The sequence below is a fragment of the Calypte anna genome, chromosome 1 (genome assembly GCF_003957555.1).
Source record: "Calypte anna isolate BGI_N300 chromosome 1, bCalAnn1_v1.p, whole genome shotgun sequence".
Lineage (NCBI taxonomy): Eukaryota > Metazoa > Chordata > Aves > Apodiformes > Trochilidae > Calypte > Calypte anna.
In genome coordinates, this window is record NC_044244.1 from 90,914,184 (window position 1) to 90,937,203 (window position 23,020).

Below are 23,020 nucleotides of genomic sequence, written 5' to 3' on the forward strand. Positions count from 1 at the left end.
TTTAAATCAGTTTGTTCTAGTACAAGACTTAAGGACACGGTTTGAACCATTTGTAGTGCAGTCAAAGTGATTGAGGGATTGAGTGCTTCTGTTACGAGCATGGCATGAAGCTAATATAGCTGTGTCTGCTACGATGGATTTCATATATTGCAGCTTTTCAAAGTGTGCAGGAAGATCTTTAGCTGTTTTGCAGCAATTGTTACATTGCACTGAAGTACATTAAAAGAAGGGCTTCAAGCAGCTTAACCATTTTATCTGTTTGCTTTTGAAAACTTCCCTTGAGGCTCACAATAAGAGTTATGTGTGGGCAAGTGTTCTCTGTTTGGAGGACAGAAAACTAAGGATAAAAACTGCTCTGACCTGGAAGGTAACAGCTGAATACTAGGCATTAGATGACCTGTGTTAGGAAAGGGAATTACACCCTAAGAGGGCTCTTCTGGGTAGCTCAGTTTGTTGTGAAGGAGTTGTTAGGTCTGATCAGCCCATCCTGGATTCACAGAACTCGCAAGAACCACCCTCAAGTTCTGGATCATGGTGAGGTACATTACCAGTTTCTGTACCGTGTCTCATGAACCTTCATAGACAGACATCATGCAAGTGGTAGTGTATAACTGAAGAATTTTTTATATTTGTTTTTTTAAAAAAGGAAAGTATAAATTATTTCACGTGGGAAACTCATTTCTGATTGAAGTGCTTGTTTCAAAATCGTTTCAGATACTCATGTAAGATGAGCTCTTGACTTCAGGGCTGCTGTGGAGGAGTGTTTTTTGGTTCAGGTCTCATCTGCACCTCCCTGCCTGTTCAGATGAACCCAAGTTTAGATGTCCATGATTTTTGGAGACAGGCTTGCAAGGTCAGTTTTATATCTGAAAGATACATATAATGTTCAGCTGTAACTTGCTGTAGCAGGTGTGCTCATCTCAGACTGAATACCTGCTCCTGTGCTTTTAGAAGCACTGCTGTGGTTTTCCCATCAGCTACTCTCACTACAGGTACTGGAGGCTTAGGATGGGCACCAATAAATACATGAAGGGGTTTCTGTGGTATTATGCCCCATGCACAATTATTAAAGGCAGCCTAGCCTCACAAAAGGTGGTCTAAGAGATGTGTGGTGTTAAGTTCAAGGAAAATCCATTCCCTTGTAACAGCACAAAGAAATGCTGGCTGGCTCTGGGGGGAGGATCCTTAACCATAAGAATTGTGGTAGACAAGGGGACACGAGGCAAATACTTTAAAATTCCCATTAGAAATGAGGCACATGGGTCTAGATAGACCTTGGGTCTGACCTGATGCAAGTCTCACTGTTACTGTACAGGTATCCATGTCAGTGTTGCATCTGGCAGGTGTATGAATTTAACAACAGGAAGCAGAGGTAGAAATCTCACAGAAGTGGGGCAACAGCTACATGGTAGAGAGATATACAGCAAGCCAGGACTGTCATGCTAGAATAAACTCTTGAGAAGGCTCTGCCACAGCTAGAGAGTGCAAGGATGAGACAAGAAATAGAAAACAGATGAAACCAAGTATATTTCTTGCCCGGGATTGAAGACACAAACTTACTTTGCAACCTTTGCAATGGAATGACTACATCATCCACAGGACTAATTTAGATTTTATTCTGCTATTTTTCAAATATAAAAAGTCAAAATTCTTACATCAATCTTTAAAGAAAATCCATGCAAGCAGGTCAAAATGTTTACAACTTAATTTGTTCCCCCCCCCCCAACCCTTTCCCTTCTCAGTTTTCACTTCACAAACATGTTGGTAAGTAAACCAAGTGTTCGCCTCTCAGTTTCTGGGTGGTGTGGTTTTCCTGGTTTGTTTGGGTTTTTTTGTAGGTGTTCTTTTGTTTGCTTTTTGTTTTTTTTTTTAACAGCACATTGTTCACAGACCAGCGCTAGGCTGAAGTCAGGTGAAGTAAGCATCAAAATAAATTTTTCACTTTAACAGCCCCCCTGCAATACCTCCATATTTCTGAGGTATTAAAAGCAACATCCATTTGCTTTACTTCTGGTGCCACAGGATTTTAAACTTCAAGGTTATTTCTGTTCTATACCACGATCATCTAACTCTCCAAAACCTCCTAACTGTGCAGGTAACATGTCTGCTCCCTTTCTCTCCTGGGGAACCAGATCTGGGTACATTGTACAGCATTTTTAGTATGAGATATCCCAAATCTGCTCTACATAAAATAGGTTTGGCCCATCTAAATAGAGATGCACGTAGAAACAAAATGCTTCTGTAACACTTAAACTGATGGGTAATACGAAAGGAACCAAACTTTAGCCTTGCTACTCTGATTTTTACAGATCTTTTCTGCTTTGAAGTTTAGTGTCACATTTCATGAAGACTGATAAAATGCCCTTGCCAGTTTCCCATAGCATAACTGAAGTGTTTTCAATTTACGATACAGAGAACACTTATCTTTGAAAAGAATTAAGCAACAGAGCTCCATTCTGAAGGTTGCATAGAGGCTGAAGAGATTTATACAACCAGTGCTGTTAAAAAAAAAAAAAAAAAAAGTCTGGCACTACTGAACAGCTCAAATGTATGTGACCAAAAAATAATCAAAATATTTATAGGCAATCAACTCTGAGTTTGTTAGCAACAGCAATACTGTACATTTTTACATTATTATCAAATACATAATTTAAGAGTTACAAAACAAGATCATGCATTATCACTAAGTCTCATACAAGCTTGGATTACTTTCATTCCAAGAATCTGAAATGGAGACAGAAGCATTTTTACGAAGAACAACTCAAACTCTGTATTCTTGTTTTAGCTTTCACAGATTATATAGAATCTTGTTACAAGAAAGCCTGTACAGGTTTGCTCAAGTGTTAAAATGACTACTGAACAAAAAAGTGAGCAAAGTGATCAAAAAAAGGGAGCTAAATTATTCACTCTTTTAATGGCAGCTTTAGAACCAGAGGAACCCTTGCACACTGTATGATTTTGAGAAATAGAAGACATTCTTCAACATGCTCAACTCTACCTTCCCCTGTTTCACCTGGCAAAACAACACTTTTGATAAACCATTCAGCTTATATAAGTTATTTGAGCAAACGGTGTCACCATCTGGATTAGGTTAAGTATGAAGTACACATGGATCAGGGTGCACTACTGAAATTCCAGCACTCCCTCCTCAGCCACCATCCCCCCTGTCCCATGGATGAAAGGAAGGAGAAACTGTTGGCAATACTTCCACCACCTTTAGGTGCACCTGAACAGAACTGGGTGTTCTTTCCAGTTCTGCTTGTGACCCAGAACAGGAGATACAGGGATGGAAAGTGGTGACATCCCACTCTACCTTTTGGAAGTCTTCAGCTTTGTGGCTCATGCGTCCTGTCAGTAGTATTTATGCCTCTTCAAAAAGAGCAGCATTAAGAGATCAGATCACCTGTCTCCCTTGTTTCAATGCATTTACATATGGCACAAGATTGGTTTTCTAAGGAGTAACTTGTGGCAACAACATCTTTTCCTAAAAAAGTGTAACAGCACAAAAAAGTTTTAATTTATAGCAGCATTTTACACAATTTGTGTTAAAAAAGTAGAAGTTAACCATTTGTGTATTGAGTAACAAAAGGTTTAAATTACATTTATTTTCCATTTTACACTCACTATTTACTAGTCAGACTATTTACAAAAGTTAAATGTTGTGTAAGAGAATGAGCTTTACCCAGAATAAATTCAACATGTGAGGTAATGGTCTACCTTAACCTCTGTTTTGGCTGGCTATAGAGGAGGTACAGTTGGGTTTAGATTCTAGAAAAAAAAAAAATCAGATTTAGGGATGTTCTCATGCATTAGATTGTGTTTTTGTAGAAGAAACTGTACACACACACAAACACACACGGAATATTCCAATGGCAAAAACATTAAGACCAACAGTAGATTTAGTTTTCACCTTTTTGGCTGAAAAAAGAGAAAATAATTAAGAGCAGGAAAGTTGTAAGCTGTACCTCATTTATTCCAGCTTAGTTTTATCAAGAGGACAGCTTTTAATTCAAGAAGCTTAAGCAACTGATGTTAAAACAGTAAAACTGAAGTATTTAATAATTAACTCAAAATGGCAGCTTTCAGCACAACTTCTGATAAGAAAAATACTATTTCTCCACCAGTCTAAGCATCAACCCAGCTGTCTCCAAGCCCAGGAGGTACCATTACCTGGGTCCTGCTGGGCAAGACACCTCAACACATGCTTGCTGAGACAGCCCTGTAAGGTGAGGGTGCCCCTTGGGTAAGCCTGACTTTCCTCTACATATTTTTAGATGACAACAGGCTGCAGGAACACTACCATAAGATAGTTCTCAATAAAGACAAAAGTTTTTGGAACCTGCAGTGTAATTACACCACAAACAACACACACGTCAAAAGGCTCAAAGGAGAAAAAAAGTGGAGGAAGAGGATCTGCAATGCTTTTCATTGAAGTCTTCTGACAGTTCATCAGTTGACCAAATAATGAAACAAATGTAGGGCAGATTTTTTTGGTAGTTGCAAGACAAAGTTACTGTTCTTGCTCTAGTAGTACATTAAGATGAAGAGTGCATAGGACAAGGCAACCTTTTGGATAACTGAGGCAAAGCAGTGCTTAGGGTTGGTATCCTGTGTTCTCAACCGGCCAAATGTGGTTTAGTGCTTTATTGAAGTCACGCTGAACACACCTCTGCCCTCAACATGCCCATTTACACAAATGGTGCCACCTTAAGAGCTTCTTCACCTGTGGATACCAAGTAAGGGTTTTAGTATAAGACATTTGCTCAAGCTTTTCGCTAAGCAAGTACTCTTGCAGAACTACTGACTGAAACTGACAACTCTTAAATAAGCTGAACACCACTGAGATGCAGATTTTATTTTAGCAGATACGGAAATTCATATACTCAAGTGTTTTTTTAAAAAAATGGCCTACTAAGGCATCTTAAAAAAACCCACATATGGCTTTGGTTTGCTGAAATTCTATTTTACATTGTTAGAAAGGAAAAACATGTTCAAATAAATTCGACGTTATGACACATTCACATATTTCACTTAGAATTGACAGTTATACAGATGCCTACATGTGATCACAGATGTGTCCCCTTGTGATGACATGAATGAAAAGGTAATCCAAATGTTTATCTCACAGTAGAGGGCAACCCAGAAGTCTGTGCAGAAGTTACATATAAGGAGTTATTATCTGGAAGAGGGGGAACGACAGAGTTTCCATTAGTGGGTGAACAGCTCAGTTTCAGTTTTTCCAAGTACTCTGCGTGGACAGGCTTGTGACACTGAAGGACCTTGATTGCATCTTCCACTTTAAACCATTCTCTTTTCCTTCCTGAATGAGCACAATCCACAAAGAAAGAGATGGTTACAAATCTGTAGCAACATCATTTCTTCCTACCTGCATGGTCACTTGGTCTCATTTTTTACTTTAGAAGTTCAAGTTGTCAGGCAAAAGATGCAAAGTGAGAGGACTGAAAAAGCAGATGAATAGAAGAGATTTGACTTGAGCTCACTGAAAGGAAATTCTTAATAAAGCCTTTCATGGTAACTCTTGAAGCACCCATTAGACACAAGACTGTTCAGGGCTCCAAAAGCCACTCCTAGTCCTTACAAAAAAGGATGCTACTACTGAAATGAGTTAACACTGCTTTTTTGTCATGCCTAGCACAAAACCAATCTGAAGAACTAACGGGCGTGCATGAAGTTACAGAAGTATAGCTTTGTCTGATTTATAAAGCAGTGCTCCACACTCAAAACATACCCATGTATGGAGTTACTCAGGCTAGCCACAAGTTTTCAAAAATAATATATCTTATACCAAAGGTATTTTTGAGTTCTGAGACTTATCATAGTAAAACAACCCTAAGACCATTTTTCTTATCCAAAAAAGTCTGTTAAAATGAGAGGCATCTGAAAATACTTATAGGCAGGGTCAAGAGTAGTATTGTTGTAAGTGTGTGCAATTAACAGGGTGCACTCCACACCATTTTACATTATCAGAAACAAACCTCTCTTTCTCCATCTGAAAATGAGGACAATTTTGGATCTGTAGTTATATGCCATCTGCTGAGAGATCAGCAGTGCTAAGTTAGCAAATATTAACACTCTCGAAGAGGGCAAAGTATAACCAAACTAACACGTAATTTTATATACTCATTCATAGTTAACTCCAATTTGAGCTGGACAAATACACTGAATACACTAACTTTTGGTATTTTTTATTTTTAAATTAAGTACCAAACCCATTTAATATGTTTACTTAAGTAAATTGAAAGTGGAAGATCCCTACATCATCATGAAGTACATTAGTCTAACTGAACTGCATGACATTGGTATCTCTGACACTATGGTAGATTTTATATAGGACCAGATACCTCTTAAGGCCAGCACTGTCCCTACTGAAAAATAAGTCTAAGGTAAAATTATGTACTAGAGCTGGTTTGTGGTTGATGGCTGTGTGTTTGGTTTTTGTGTGTGTGTGTATGAAGTTTTTTCAGACATTTTCAAAAATACCCCAAACTATCAGCAAAACATACTACTTAGGGAAAAAAAAATCAGTAGAATTTGGCCCAAAACCAAAACTGACACCTGTATCAACTAATAATGGAGTTTATTCCCTCTTAATACTCAGAATACCCTAATTAATAAAAGTAACACAGTATGTTGGAAACAACCCTAGTTATATGTGTACAAAGCAAAGAACAATGTACCACAGTAATTTAAGTTTACAGAACAGAAATAGTATTTCCCCTAAAATAAAATGAATTGCTTCAGGAAACAAAAGAAGTTTGCTTAATACATTTTAGCTATAGTAGATGAAGACAGAGAATGGGTTTACCTATATTAACTGAATCCTCCCAGTCTTCCAGTATTTCCGTCACAGTAAGAACATAAACATACGTCCTATGCTTCCGATCCTGGTTCTGCTTGGATATTAGAAGTAGACTTTTAATTCTCAGCAAAAAACAACTTAGACTTATGCTACTATAAAATTAGAAATTACTTACCTCTGAACGATATTTGCCAGTAAAACCTGACTTTTATTTTCACTAAACAAACATCTGTACTGAGTAGGCCCAAAAGGACAGGAAAACTGAAGTTTTATTTGAAGCAACAGCTCTTCTATTTTACTAGGCTAAAAAAACAACCAAACAAAAAAACCAACCCAAACCACCCAAGCAAATTGGAAGATTGAAGTTGGGACCAAGCGGGGTTCTTGGTCCCCCAGTTTAGTATTAGGTGTCCACTAGTACTGCCCATTGCTATATCTTTTATATATTTTATATTGTGTGTATATTATATATCATATATATATATATAACTCACATTAGAGTGAGTTTGCCAGAACTGTTTCTGCAACTCATGTTCCTATCTGGAAGGTTGTTTGAAACACCTTTGTAAGATGGAAACAACTGCACTGCGTGGCCACCTCACCTACGTAGTGCTGGCTAGGAAGTTTCGCTCAGTCAGGCAAATTAAATGCACTCTGTTTGCAATCATGACAAATGCAAACAACATTACCACCTGTCCACTCAACAGCTTTGCCATGTTAACAGCACTAACCATCTCTTTAGAAAGCAAAAGTCAAAACACAGACACTGACAGAGGCAGCCTGCTCAGGGCAGGGCTGCTGTGCCACAGCCTGCTCACAGGAGACCTGTGCAGACATCACTGCCTGCTGGCTCCAGGGTAGGCTAGAGGCACTCCTAAAGGTGCTGTCCCACTAGCCAAACCAGACTGCCCCCTGGAAAAGAACAGAGCTCCTAGTAAACCCAGGACCATCTACAATTACAACTATATTAAGAACTAAGAGTGGCTATAGCCCTCTCTTCCCTTTACAGATGGTTTTATATGTGCCCATAACCATTCCTACTTGACTGTTTCGCTACAAGCTTAGTATAATTTTACATTGTGCTTTACTAGGAAATAAAAGTACTTAGTATTACTATTAAAGCAAATAAATATTTCTATGAAAAAAGAAAAACTTTCTGGCTGTAATTTCAGAACACAAGGACTCGGTGATCTCATTTCCATTTTCTTTTTACTTCTACCTGCAGGTCACAATGTGTGTCCCTGTGTGGTACTCAGAACTGTCTGTGGAGCCACCATGTGAAACTGAACTGGGGCCTAGATTTAAGTTGGCAGTAACATAAATAGTTTCACAGAGGAAACCCCTATCAGGAATACAATGCTTCCAAATGTTGCTTTTATAATTAAGCTCTGAGATTGGTACCTAACTACTAGACTAAGGGAGTTCTACTCTTACCCATCATGCAGCACAACACAGGGACATTGGGTGTATTATAATCTGAAAACCCACACCTATATTTTCACAGTCTGCTCCTGTCTAGAACCTGAGCAGAAGTGGACAATACCAATAAAAGAGTTCAGAGTCAGATACTTAAAGTATAAAATACAAGTTCTGAATTATGTAGTCTTGCTAAAGGTTAGATGTATCTGTAATCCAACACATGAGCATTTTTAGTCAATCAAGCCTCTAATGAGATACTTCACATACAGACCTACCAATTTAGGTGTGTGTAAGTTCACAAATTTCTTCAGCAAAATCTAATCAGAGAAGAAAAGTCAGAATATTGCCCCCAAAAAGACATGGGTGACATTTCAGAAATCTTAATGATGTTCATTTCACTTTTTTTTTTTAGTTCTCACACAACATCAAGAAGTTAATTTCATCTTTTCCTGGAAGTTTTAAGTACTCTGAAATCTTCCTACTCAAACCTTCACACATCATGTAACAAACAAAAGAAAACACCTGTCTAACATACCACTTCCAGTACTGAAAGTACTGAAAAATTAAGACAGGTAATATCTAAAAACTTAAGTCTGATTCTGTTGTGTAGATGTCACGTTTCTGTAATTTATCAGCTCTTAAAAATAACAACATTGTTTTTAAAATATTAAAAGAAATAGCTCACCTCAAATATCCCAAGCAGTCTGCCTAGCTTTCCCTTTACTCCAGCCTACAAGATAAAAAAAAGATAGCGTTAATATATGCTTTTTAATAGAAAAAAAAACCAACCAATCAACCTAAAATATCCTACATCAGCATAAGTGAATTACTCCTCTGTATTAGGGTTATTTAAGCAAATGTTTTAACATCAGTTTTAATTAGACAGTGCTACATTGCTTCTGGAGTTTCCAGTTTTAGAATATTAGAGCATTAGAACATAAAAGCTTGCCTGGAAGAGTGGGTCGAAGAATGCAAAGATCTTTTATGTTTTCCATCTAGAATAAAATATTGGTTTGTCATCTTCTTTGAAAGCCATATTTTATTAAAGCGCTCAATGACATCCAATACTGAAATAATCCAGGGAAGTAGATAGAACAAGACAGAATTTAAAGTGGTATAGTAATAAATCTAGAAAAGAATCATTAAAACTACACTGCTATTTTTCACAGAAACTTAAGGATCCAAAATACAATTTCAAATTAAGCTTTAGGTTACTGAGTAGACTTCACAGCATAGTGACTTAATGAACACTCATTTTCATATAAAAGTGCAGCTTTTGGCATAGCTTAAAACAAAATTTACATCCTCAATTCTATATAAATGGTTCTTTTTAAAGAAAACAGATGGCTGCTATTATTAAGAAGTTTTGATGAATGAAGTTCTGTTCACTTGCATGGTCTAAAACAAGCATCTTGCTTAAATAGAGCAAGAGATAGCCTAAAGTTAATGCAAGACTACATACAATATTCTTCTGGTCATCTACTATGATGACAAAGATGCTTGTTAGAGCTCCTGAAGCTGAAATACATCACTGGACCAGCTGGGTAAGTGATTAGGCAGCACACTAATTATGGAAGCTACAGACCCTTATTTGATCTGAAAGGGTCAGCTATGCTACAACAGGCACTAAATTGGGTGATGCAAAGAACATTAGCCTCAAGGAACACATGCTGAAGAAATGTTTTTCTGATCACTCATTTCCTCAGCATTATAGTATCTTTTAAAAAAAGAGAAGAGAACCTAAAGGGCTATAACCTTATGTTTCAGTTTTTGCATTTTTTCTCATGCGGCAATACCTAGGAAACAATATATTCTTTAAGATTTCTTTTATGTGGCAAGCTGAACAAATGAAAAAAACACATTTTCCATAATCTTATTCCATCAGACATAAAATATGAATCCAGAGGATTGTTTGTTTTTTAATAATTCAGGTGTCCAAGTGTGCAGTTTTAGCTGTGCAAGTTTTGTAATTTAAAGTTGCAGCAAATAAGATTGTTTCATGCCCTTAAAGAAACAGCTAGACAGCATCACAAAACCCAGGACAGACTCTGCAGGTTTCTCAAACCTCAAGAAAAGCTTTGCCAAGGACCATGGAACTGCTCTAAAGGGGACTATGCACTACCAAAGGGAGGGACTCCACCTCACCACAAACCTAAACAACCACAGCCCCCCACTAAAAAAACAAAACAAAAAACCCCAGACCTTCTAGATTACAACTCTTTAAAAGCCCTAGCAAAGCATTATTTACTTGAAAAGATTTCTTAGAAGCCAGGTTCATGACAATAGGACTGTTGAAGGTCAAATAACCTCTCCACCAATGATGCAGAAAGGCTTCTCTGAACTAGAAAGTGGGAGTCTGAGAATTTCTATCTGACACAGGCACAAGCACCACGACCACCTAAGTTCACAAATATGGAACAGCTTTCACAGAGAAGACTTTTCAACTTACTAGTACATTAGTCACAATGTGGTTTTATTATCAATTTTACTCCTAAGTGTAATTTACTTAACTTTATTCTCCAAGCAGTGGCTTAAACAAATATTCTTCGCTGAGTAATTCCAAATTAAATCGTTAGAACCACTCCATTACACCAAGTATAAAAGATTTCCCCAAAGCTTATAATGAAGCTTTTCTGCAACCAGATGTTGCTTTGTAAATTTGATTAGTGATGCCTTTTACTGTCTAGACAAAGATGTGTCCTTCCAAAATGCAGCATCATTCCAGCAGATAGGTCTTTTGCAACCTGTAAACCTTGAAGTATAGAAAAGTGGTAAAGTCACATGATTTTTTTTTATCTGAAAGTAACACATTCAACTGAATTACTTTCAAAGTGTAAAAAGTACCCACAATCCAAGTCTCGTTATTTTTAAAGTGCTTTTGCTAACAGAAGTATTTTCCCTAGGTTATCTTAACATAGTTCCTCAAAACTAAGTGCCACACCACCAAGAAGTGCTTTAGCTTTTTCCCTAGAAAGTCAAAAGTTCCCACTTTCCCTATTACAACCTTCTAATGGAATACACTAGATTTCAAACCACTTTGTTGCTAATAAAAATATCTTTCTTCCTTTGGCTGGTACATGCCCATAGCTGCTACAATACAGTTCTTTAAGCAAACAAAGTCTGATAGGCTACAATAAGACAGTGAAACCATCTAAACTTCAGGAGAAAAGCCTGAAAAGAACCCCATATTTCTCTTGGCAGACAAGTTGTTGAACTACATGCCAATTCGTAAGGGAAGTCTGTGAATACTATGTAGATAAAGTCTCAAATCTGAATTTTTGCATATCATTTAGTATGAAGTCTAAATCTAACCAGAGGAGGGAAAACTGGCCCATTTCACCCAGTAATGTCACTGGCCTAGAGGACATTCACTGCTGGCAGCTCTGGGCATACTGCAGTCTCAGATGTGCAGTCAAGACTTGCCTTCTTTTTCCTGTAGATGGAGCAAGAGTCATGCCGCAGTGTGATTTTTAGGCTAACAGTCTTCCAGAGCAGAAAGCTGCTTCAATTCTGAAAGATTTCAGTATTATTTTTAACTGTGGGATCTGGATAGTACTTGAATGGCGAGGCTCCTGCCGGCACAGTGCAAGACTATTCCTGCTCTGTCTTACATACTCCTATAAACCCTAAAGAGTTTCACTATATCTGCTACAATACTTTTAAAAGTACCTTCCTAGTCTGTAACAGTCATTTTCAAAATATCAGATGCTCACTGGAGGAGATTCCTCTATTTCCTGCAAGAAGTCTTAAATAATATTACTGCCATTTTCACTACTGCAGCAGATTAACCTTCAGGATCAGCCTCCTCTTCTCAGAAACTGTATTCACACAACTCTAGGAGGAACTGCCTATTTTTTCAGTAGGCATTTCAATTCACTAAGTAAAGATTAAGCTCCAAATTCATTAACAGAGTAGTTTCACATTTAGGTGAGGTTGATTTCCTTCCTGGAATTGCTTTATTTACATTAATTTTGTTATTCTACTTTCAGGTTTGGAGAAACTTACTGTACCTAGCAAACTTGACAGGTTACCTTAATTACTGCAAACTGAACTTGCAGGCAACTTAAATGAAATTTGTACTAAACAGCTAATAGAGGCAAAAACCCAGGTCACCAACACAGCCAGTTAAGCATAGAGAAAAATCTGGAGTCACGCATACAGGCAGACTATGGGACAAGTTGCAGTTCACACAGATTTGACTAAGAAGATCTTTGAGTTTTCAAACAAGGATTTTAAATAATTTTGTTAGTAGGAAAGCAAAGGATATTCAGAGACAGCATCATATTGTGAAGTATTAGCACTCCTACCATGAGAAATGCCATTACAACTCTTATCAATTTCTCTACTTTAGAATAGAAATTAAAGTAATTAATAGAAACTGATGTTCAGTTTGTGCATGACCCAATACTGAAGAAACACAGGTCAAACCAGGGCCACAGTGTGCCACCTTTGAAGTTTATTCATTCACATAACTCTTAACAGCTCACTGTACTGTAACCAGTTTGCCAGGTGACATTAACCTTAGTATAAAAATAGAAAGGACATCCATCTCTAGAAAGGTTAGTATGAATTTCCATGGCTCAAGTCAAGATCCTGAATACCACTCTGGCTTTTCTTCAAAGATGGGACTTTTCTGTGCAGTCTCATGGCGGCACACAAGATGCAGCCCATAGCTTAAGAATATTTTACTTTAGGGCATAAAGTTTTAATGCTCATCAGCTACATGAGCCATTCAACCCTGGAAACTCAGAAACTGTAGAACAAGTGTCACCAAATGACTTTTTACTTGTTAAAGGCTCTGCCCTATGAAAAATCTTTATGTATGTGCAAGCACAGCTCAGCAGAGAATGTGGCTGTCAGTCTGCATCTTACTACAGAACACCGTTAGTTTAACTTCTAAGCAAAATGACCTTGCTATCATCACACAGGAGCTTTTAGATTTGCAAGGTTCTTTTCTTTACCTTTAGAAACAGTTTCTCTTTTGTATAAGCAGTGATGACAATGGCATTATTTTAGTCATTTGCAACATGCAGCTTTTCAATCAATCAAGAAACCTCTAACTGAAATTTTGATAGCAACACATATTCTAAGCAGCTACAGAATGGCACTGAATACACTGAAAAGTAATAAAGCATATGCCAAAGCCTCGTGCTCACACGTAGCTGCACCATAGCACTTCAACAAAACACAATCAAAGGAACATGAGAGTGGAGGCTGACAGGTCCCCAGCATCCAGAACAGTGTCGGGTTGCTGAGTACTGCAGTTCTTGACCAGAACCACCACAGCATTTGGGAGAATGTTTTGCTTTGCCCCTACAAAGAAGTGAGGGCAGGATCAGAGCTGAGCTATGGAAGGGCTGCTTCACATCATACCTGTGGGTCCCCCTATTTTTCACTTTGTGATGATTTTTTTTTTTTTCTGCTGGTGTGAAAGAATGTCCAAAGGTAAAAAGATAATTCAGAAGCAACTAACATTGGTATCTGTAGGAACCAGTGTCTGGGTAGTATGCACACCAACTGGGCTTTTAGATTAATGGCGAGATTTCTACTAAGTTTATAATACATAATGTATCATCTAGTACCTACTCCTTAGCTATCCCAGCTTAACCTTACTCAACACTCACAGTCCATACACTGCACCACTGCAGAAATTAGTGAGCACAGCTCTAGTAAAGCCAGGACTTAGAAGTGTTCCTCAGAACAGTCCCAGTGCAGAACCATGTGTAACAGAAAACTTATCAGCCCTCAGGTCACAACTCTCACTGCTATACTAGTTTGCTATGAAGTCAGCCTGACAGATGTGTGTAGCAACACATCCCCTGCAAATCCAGAAACCAGACCACTCAGGCAGCTTTCAAGAGTTTGTCAATCCCCCACAGCAACTTTGATGGCATCCTAGTTGCAGACAGGTCCTTTCAAGATGAACCATTCTTCACCACTGGAGAAAAGCCAAATGTGACTACAGCTCAGTCAGCTCTAGTTTAACATGGAGATGAGATTTTACTTTTCCTCATCTTGGATTGTGCATTAAGACAGATCAGTAATTATAACTACCAGTGTTCAGAACACTGAGCCAGTGGTCCTGTACTATTTAAACCCACCCACCAACTCATGACAGTGGGACTGACACCAGGACATTCCCCAGAGGTGCTACTACTGCCTTTCATTCCTAGAATGCTAAATCTTTTCTCCTTTCAAAAGACACCAGACTGTAAAGGTTGTCTCCTTTACTTTTATCAATACATGAGCACTTATCTGAATGTATTCTGGGCAGCTAAAAATTGTCTCCCCTGGTGAAACTGAAGACAGAGGGAAAGACTGGAGTAACTATTGGTGAAGCTTACTTATGTTTGAACTTTGTTGCATGAAGGGTCACTGAAATCAGTTCAGGTAAGATCTCATTTTGAAGCACCATTCAGGGGAAGCTTAATCTACATCAAGTTCCAAGCTCCTACCACCCAGCAAAATCAATTTTTAGGGTAAGTAAGCTTACTAGGTAGCACAGATATTTTTTTTAAAATTGCTGTACCTACTAACAGGCATATGTGTATGGTATTAGTACATTTAGTATATTAGTATATTTTGTGAACAGCAAACTGGGATCAGAAAACTGATTAAGACTACCAGAAATGCTGTATTTCACTCACTTGCCAACATGCATCCACTTTATGCAAAACTTTTTACCTTCTATTTGAGCAGTATGTTATAAAACATTAAGAGGAAAATAGAGTTAGAAAAACAGAATTTTGAATTTGAAACGTAAGTATCATACAAGAGTGGGAAACTGCTTTATTTCATCAAGAATTAAAAATCTGTTTTGCCTAAGGGTGGGGGCACAGATAAAAAGGCAGATCATAACTATGGTGGTTTCTTTATAGATAACAGCCTTAAATGTACTTAGTGAGGCCTTTTTATAGGTCAGTTCTCAAATGTTTATATACATCAGTTTCAAAACAGTTTAGCTTGGAATATCCTCAAAGGTCTATTTATCTCTCTTATGCAGTTATATGTAAATGGTTTATTCACTCACCTTCACTCTATTCTGGAAGAGTTGAGTCAAGCATTTTCCGCACAAATGCAGAAATACTACACTACTGTAATATGTCATTTGGCATAAAGTCACAGTTCTACTTTCATTAGGTGTTTATGAGTCAGACAGAAATTTAGCCATGAAATGAAAGCATGCTGGGAAGCAAGCTGATTAATTTAACCTCACCATGCTATACCCTGTTCTAACACACAGAACTGCTGTTCTTTGAATTTCACAACCATGAAAGTCTCAGTCAAATCCTGGACAAAGGAGAGTTCCCTTTTTCTTCTTGATTCCCATCTGAAAACAGCAGCAGCAGAAAGCAGATGGATTTTTTTGTTGTTGTTTTGTTACCTCTTCATACACCTCTCTGACGGCTGCTCCCCCTGGCTCTTCTTCTGGTTCCATTCCTCCTCCAGGTACAATCCACTGATCTGGGTATCGGCTACTGCTTACCAACAGCACCTATAAATAATGGCAAATCACCATTACATAGAGCTCACAAGCCAGGAATCTTGGTGCTACATATTTTTTCAGCAGTTCACTTATTCACCTTGCCAGACAGATTATAGACTTTAGAAATTAAACATAATAAGTGGAAAAAAGTTGTAAAATGTTAAAAAAAAAAGGTAAAATAATTAACATCCAATGTTTTTAATACAACTAAGTCAAAATAATGTCATTGTCATCTCCTTTCACAAACATGTTCATCAGATGCTTAGACACAATGTGAAAAATAGACAACACAATAGGCACAAGAATGAAGATGTTCAGCAAATATCTGATAACAATATTCTTCAATACTGAAGTATTACACAGACAGCAAAGCAATAAAATTAAGACACTTCATACAGCAGTTAAGCTAATTCTTCTGCAATGGCATCTTTTGGCTAAAAAAATGGACTTCAGAAAATAGTTCCCATTTTCTGTCTTAGACAAGCTTCTTTTCAGTAATTAAATTGTTACAGTAGCATGGCATGCTTATAATACTGCATATCTAAATTATAAGAGTACTTCATCAGCCCTTGTCCAATTTAGTTTCTTCTAACATTTCCTTAAGAGAAAAAACTGCAACATTGAATATTAAATGACTCCTACATTTATAAGGCTTTTTTTTCCAAGACACTGTAAATTCACTTACTTTGACTCTGTACCCTGCTCATACCATTGATATACACAGATATAAACCCCACTGTCTGTAGGACACATTCTTCATAATATTCAGAGCTAAAAAGATTTTAGCCAGCTGTACAACAAACTTGGATGCTTTGCATCTAGAGTAATTTGCAGCAGATGATGATGATAAGACAACCCTGATTCAGGATCATATGGAAATAAACAGTTTAACTTGTGTTAGAGACAGGTCCCTGATAGTAAGACATACTTGATCATTTGTGCATTAACAAACTTCATATGGTAGGCAATACTTATTTAAGCCCTACCCTGAAGTCAAAGGACAACTGCAGGGAGCAAAGGGACAAGATCAGTGCTTGCATCTTTAGAAGCAATTAAAAGACCAGTAACAAGAACCTCAGTCTAAAGGTTACAGAACCCACTGGTACCAGATGACTGAAGTGACAGTCCAGTCCTCACCACCTATCTTTATGGTCTTTAAACTCATCTTCTGTCCAAGTAAGCAGGAAAATGACTGCCTGACAAGGGCTGTCACTTACGCTACATCCCTTTGCCCCTCACAGAAACACAGTGTAGGCTCACCTACAAAAACTGGGGAGTGTAATTAAGATGACTGCATAACTTTGTGAGTGCAAAAATGCATGTGCATGCTGAAGCCTCGTCTGACAGGTATTTTCTTCTAGTGTTTTTTATTTGAAGTTAAGATTTCTTCTAGTCTGAAAGATTCTCCACTATATAACTTCCCCCAATTTTTTCCTGTGCTAAATAAGTAACATAGCAGGGACCTCATTTAGTAGAGAATCATTCTTGGCATCTCATCTAAATGTTCACATTTTCAGTCAACTTATTTTTTTATTCAGCTATCTAAAAACCCAGGAATAATCAGCAAAGGCAACAAGGTTGACACAAACATATCTCAACTTGATCCTTCCAACCAAAGCTTTTAGTTTCCTGGCATCCTTTGATAGTAACCAAGGATGCTCAGAGGGTATGGCACACAGCTATACTAGATGGACTTTTAAAAAGTTTCAACAGCTAGGTGGAGCATCTAAATCATTACAAAGAACCCCCATGTCTGCAATCCTTAAAGAGCAGCTGTAAAAATCAAGTTCACTTGTCAGATCCCAGATGTAAGGATTACAAACTATTTTCTGCTGATCAAACTAGCACTCACTGCAGTCATGTGGAAGCTAACAACAATGATGAACAAAAGGATGATTCTATCACATTAAGTCATTCCCAGCTTAGTAGAATGGTTTCAGTAAGCATTCATTGTTTAGTTAAAGCTAAACAAACATGAAATTCTTAATTACTGCTAAGGTATAAATCAAGTTGCTGGTTCTGGCAGCATAGCATAAAGCCGTGAATTTTATGCCTTTATATAAAAACTGCTTACTATCACTAACCTGACCAATAGTCTATTAAGCCAGGTTTGTATATCTGTTGGTTTTAAATTACCCCTTTTAAAAACAGAAACAAACACATCTAGCATAATAAACATTAAAATACATCAACTCTGGTAGATAGGCTTTACAGCTATAAATACAATAAACTCCCAAGAAGTTCAGACTGTGAGTTCATCTGGGAACCTCTCCAAGCCTCCACAGCCCCAGAACTGAAGCATTTTCTCAGCATCTTTCCCTCTATGCTTTACTCTCCTGTGATCCCATGGACTGCACCAAGGAACATGCCCAGGACTTAGACACATTTTTTTTTTCCTCCCAATGGCATTAACATCTGAAGCCACTAAGGCACGAGCCATTCATCCTTGGGTATGCTAGCAAAAGCATACTGGGAGGTAATGAATTTCTACAAGAGCCAAGAGGTCACAGACAGCAATTTTAAGACTGTGGTAATTCTGAAAAGCACTCCACACACATTAGTTCACTTACGGTAGCAAGCAATATACACTCACACATTTTCAGCTTGGGGTTTTTTATTTTTATGTAGTGGATGTAGTTTTCACATATTTCCACCTGTAAGTGGCCAGAAGACATATCCCACAGTACCTGAATGACTAGGCTGTAAATATAGAAAAGAATTAAGAAACCAAAAAGCTGTGGTTTGTTGACAATGCACTTATTTGCCAAAAGAGGTGCAAAATTAGCAGCAAAAAGCCAGTAATTCGTCTTCCCTTGGTATAAGGTAAACAAACGAAGAATCACAAGAAGAGATCTAGGTCACCTGGACATCCAGTCTACTCAGGAAGTTCATAGTCACATAAATTACAGTAGTCCACAGAAAAACAAGACTGCAGAATATCGCACCTACATTTTTTCTGGCCTACATACACCATTTTATAACACAATCTCACCAGGTTAAGAAAAAAAAAACAACAATGGAAATAACTTCCCATGCAGATAAATATGTACCCTGTATCTCTGAATGCAAAGGACTGCAATTTCTTGCTAGGGAACACTGCCTTTCCTATGTCTCTGAAAAAGCCTTACTGTTGATGACTCTTGCTCAAAAGATTTCTGAAGTACAGAGTAATGGCACCAAATCTGCTTGCCTAGTTATACTGTTAAATTTATCTTACTCCAAAGACTAAGTTATTATTTTCCATAATCCTGCCAAGTGAGGGAAATAAAATTCACCTAAGAGGAGCAGAAGACAAACTCTTCCACTAAGTCTTCCTAGCCAAGTTTTTACCTTGTTTTCAAGTCCAGGAATAGCAATGACCTTTGAGTGGAGTGAGGAAGAGAAACTGCTAGCCAGCCTACTTGTAATAAGCACCTATTGATATGCTTAACCAAGATATGGTTAACCAAAAACCCAAAGGTAATTACAGAGCATGTGGCATCATGGGACTTGCTCATTCACTATAAATGCTAAGCCTGCAGACAAACAACTGAAAAATTCTAAAGAAGGATGCCAAAGTTCTGGCCTGTTTAGTGTTGTCAAGTAAAAAAAAAAAAAGTGAGACAGTCAGCAGACATATATTCAGGAAGATTAAAATGGCAACAGTTCAGAGTAATATAAAGTACAACCAAGAGCTACTCCTCTATATTTTTTCCATGCGAAGCACTCAAAGAGGTAGAAAATTAAGGCTATTCAAAGTACAATTGCTTTATATCTTCCTTAACTGTAGAGCTTTATAGCTCACAAAAATAGTTGTATTAAAAATCAGATTACATTATATTCAGAAGCAAGGTTAAGGTTGCAAATTCCCTAGAAAGAACAAACTCGCAAAGCTGGACTCCTCTGACTTAGAGCAGAGCTGTCCACAAGTTGATATAATGAATGAAAAGGAGCAGAAGCCACTATTAAACCAACAGCAAGATGGGAATTTTTCCACAAGAGATGTATTACTTGCAAAGAGAAACACACACTTGAAGAAGTACCACTCCAGTACCACATAAGTGAGTCATTAGATGTCTCTCTTGTCCCAGCTTAAGCACGCCCATTCCTCTCATCCCCTCTGCACACACCATTTTCCCCCTCTCATCAACCTCATGAATCTAACAGCAGTGTACAACTAGCTGTTTCATTTACCTGATGGAGATACCCTAGTTTGCCATTTTTATAGTAAAACTTGCAGTTAAAAGGAATGACTTCCAAGAGAAGGGGAATCAACTCCTCTACCTTCTCCCCCCTCCCCAAAGACTTCTGAGCACATCTGGCTCAGTTGCCAAGACCACCACATGGCTCAGGTGTAGGACTGAACACTACATAAAGAAGGAAAGTATAAGGCAGGTGCATGGAAGACATTGGATATATATCCCAGGCTCTATGAAGCTCAGTACATGTGATCAATTTCAGAAGTTTTGAACTGGTTAAAGTATAGGAAAAATCATAAGGGTTGCAAGAGGTACCTCTCGGGTAAAACCAAGTGTCTGAATGCTACAACTGAGAACAGATGAACTGTATGTCTTCACAGGAATCAGAAACATGAAAAGGCAAAACCAAAACCCTTATTCTAAGAAAACAACTGGATGCAATTTGATGGGAGTTAATGTAGTCTAGCTTTTCGTACTCAACACGGAGAACTTCAGCCTATGTGGTCGATCAGTTACAAGAACCTGAAGGAGCCAAAGATGCTTCAGTCAAAATAAAGCTAAAGGGGCCAGCTGAGCCCTATGGTTTGTCTGAACACAGCCATAAGCAAGATCCTTGGGGAAGAATATTAGCAGAAATATTTCACTGTTCCTTAACACTTCAAACTCCCAAATGTTTTCATCTCAGAAGCTTCCTGAAATTACGGGGAAACTACTTTGAATGCCACAACACAGGAACATTACCAAGAAGCAAGGAAAAACATCTTTTACTACCGCTATCAAGCTTTTAAAATAGCCAGGTGGACCATATTTGCAGGATTCATTGCATGATTTACTAGGCAAAAGCACATATTTCAAGTTACAGAGCACATTTTCACCTGCTAGATTTCCTTTATCTAACACTTTTTGTGATTTTTAAGAACCACTGCCTTATTTCAGTAGTTCTGAAACAATTTTTCTGTTCCTCTATAGGTTACTGTGACATCTTTATCCTAGAATGCCATTGTGCCTTTTTGGACTATAGAAAGTTGAAAAATACAATGGAGGTTTTCAATGAAAAATACAGTGGTGCCATAGCAATGCCACACAGGCACCATTTAGTAAGGAACATACTTTACCTCCTGAAGATATTCTCAGTAGAGGCCTTATGGTCCTCGCTCTTTACTGCAGTCATTTTCAAAATTACTTTTAAGCTGGAGATGTGATGTGTACAAAGTTACTGTAGAGTAGTAATAAAACCTTGAGATCAGACCTGACAGCATTTTAAAAGCTAATTAAAGTCAAGGCTGCATATTCTTTACTTTCTACCTTATACTGGCACAGTCAGTTTGGGAAGCTGATCTGGCTGAGAATGGGCTTGTTCCATTAAAACCCAGTTTTCAGCAGTACCCCTGCCATACAGGATTAAAAACACTGGGGCAGAAAAGCACGACTGCAGCCACCCCATTTCAGATCAGCCTAAGCCAATTCAAGAGCCTCTAGCAGAGTATTTTACAGACAATAGACTGAAAAGCAGTCCCCAACTATGAGGGAGGTTAAAAAGGTTTAGTCCCACTGAACAGGAACCAGTAGAGCAGCAGAGAAATGGTGTAACAACTAGCAGTACATTAATCCTAATGCTCATTAAATTGAGCACAGCATCTTGAAAGCAACTCAGCAAACCGGATTCTGTCTATACAATATATTAAAGTCCGAAATATTCTGCCAACTTGAAGTAATGATCACTCTTCAAAGGAACAGAACGATGCTTGAGTATCAATCAGCACAGCCTTACTAACATTCTGGATGATAAAGATATATATTCATACCCTTTTTTATAATACTTCAAAATCAGATCTATAAATGATAGAGATCTTAGAGATCTTCTGATTTGAAGGCTGTATAGCAATAGGGAGAAGAATATCAGACTTTTTCAGAAGCAGTTTTGGCTTAACCCCAGTTAAAATTCTATTACTATATGATTTACTTCATGTGAAATTCACAGATTTGGCTAACATGCTGTTATAGTGACTCAGATTCGAGTACCTTTTTCTAGCTGTTTAAAGTACTTTGTGTTGTCCTTCAGCTAAAGTGTTCATATTGGGAATAAACAGCACTTTGCTATTATGGTGCATCAGTTAGAACACACTTCCTCATGTCAACAAGCACTCAAGACACCTGAAACATTAGATCTCCCCCTAGACTTCGGTATGCTTCAGAGAATCAAATGAGACAGCTCTCATGGTACAAGGAAGGGTGTGAATCTTGCACCCAGCCATATGGCAAAAGGAGATTTCTGGCTACAAAACCCCTGCAAACAAACAAGAAACATCCCACAAGTGTCTGTAAAAGAAGTTCCACTTCTCACACTGGGTCAGTTCCCCGGTCAGCTTTATGGTATGTCCCTCTTTCCCTATGACTGCCAATAAAGACCAAGAGAGAAAACACGTAAGGTGGTACAGGATGAGCTAAAACTCATATTGCTGCCTATTTCTTTGTAACTTGAAAACACTGCCTAATCTTGAGCAGAACTGGGCTTTACTGGTTACTCAGCAACATAATCTGTTTGACTAAGGGATCAGTTTCCAAGCACTTGTCAGAAACAAGAACTCCATCCAAGCCTTTGAGAACCATTCAGCTGTAGGTAAAGACATGACAAGGTTACTTCTTGACAAGTACCAGTTACCTTTTAGCCTTTCTTGTCCTTGAGGTACTTGGGAAAAAAAAAAAAACCCAAACAAAATCACAACGTAAGTCTTTGAACACATAATTTGTTTTTAAATATTTATGGTTTATAGGACTGGTTCCACTGAAATGCTCAAGCACTAAGTCAGACTGTAGTGTTTCATTAAATCAATGGCTGGCCAAAACCAAACACATCTTTCTTCAAGGTGGAATAACTGGTGACAGCCATCTCATTAAAATGAACTCCTTAAGCGTTCTACAAACAAGAATGGAAAAAATACACATCAACCTCTGGTCCAAACTTGTGTATCTACAAAAGATGTTTAGGAAACATGGCTACAAATACTACTTAGAGATATGTATGTGTGTATATATATATATACACATAGCTAGGATTTGAATGTATTTCTGAGCAAGCCTGCCCCTCCACTACTTTACAAACTGGTAATTTGGAAG

The 23,020-nt window shown here is 37.9% G+C and overlaps 1 protein-coding gene across 2 annotated transcripts in view; it reads right to left on the minus strand.

Moving 5' to 3' along the window:
- Positions 1 to 1,600: 1,600 nt before the first annotated feature.
- NUDT4 (nudix hydrolase 4) overlaps positions 1,601 to 23,020 on the minus strand; it is a 28,195-nt gene continuing 6,775 nt past the window's right edge. The window contains exons 2-5 of one of the 2 annotated variants that reach the window (XM_030446571.1): positions 15,624 to 15,734; positions 8,925 to 8,969; positions 6,827 to 6,914; positions 1,601 to 5,320 (exon numbers count right to left, since the gene is read on the minus strand). In XM_030446571.1, coding sequence (XP_030302431.1) covers positions 5,118 to 5,320; positions 6,827 to 6,914; positions 8,925 to 8,969; positions 15,624 to 15,734 — 447 coding nt within the window. In that variant the 3' untranslated portion in view covers positions 1,601 to 5,117. The remainder of the gene's footprint in view (positions 5,321 to 6,826; positions 6,915 to 8,924; positions 8,970 to 15,623; positions 15,735 to 23,020) is intronic. The other variant, XM_030446582.1, reaches the window with a different exon arrangement.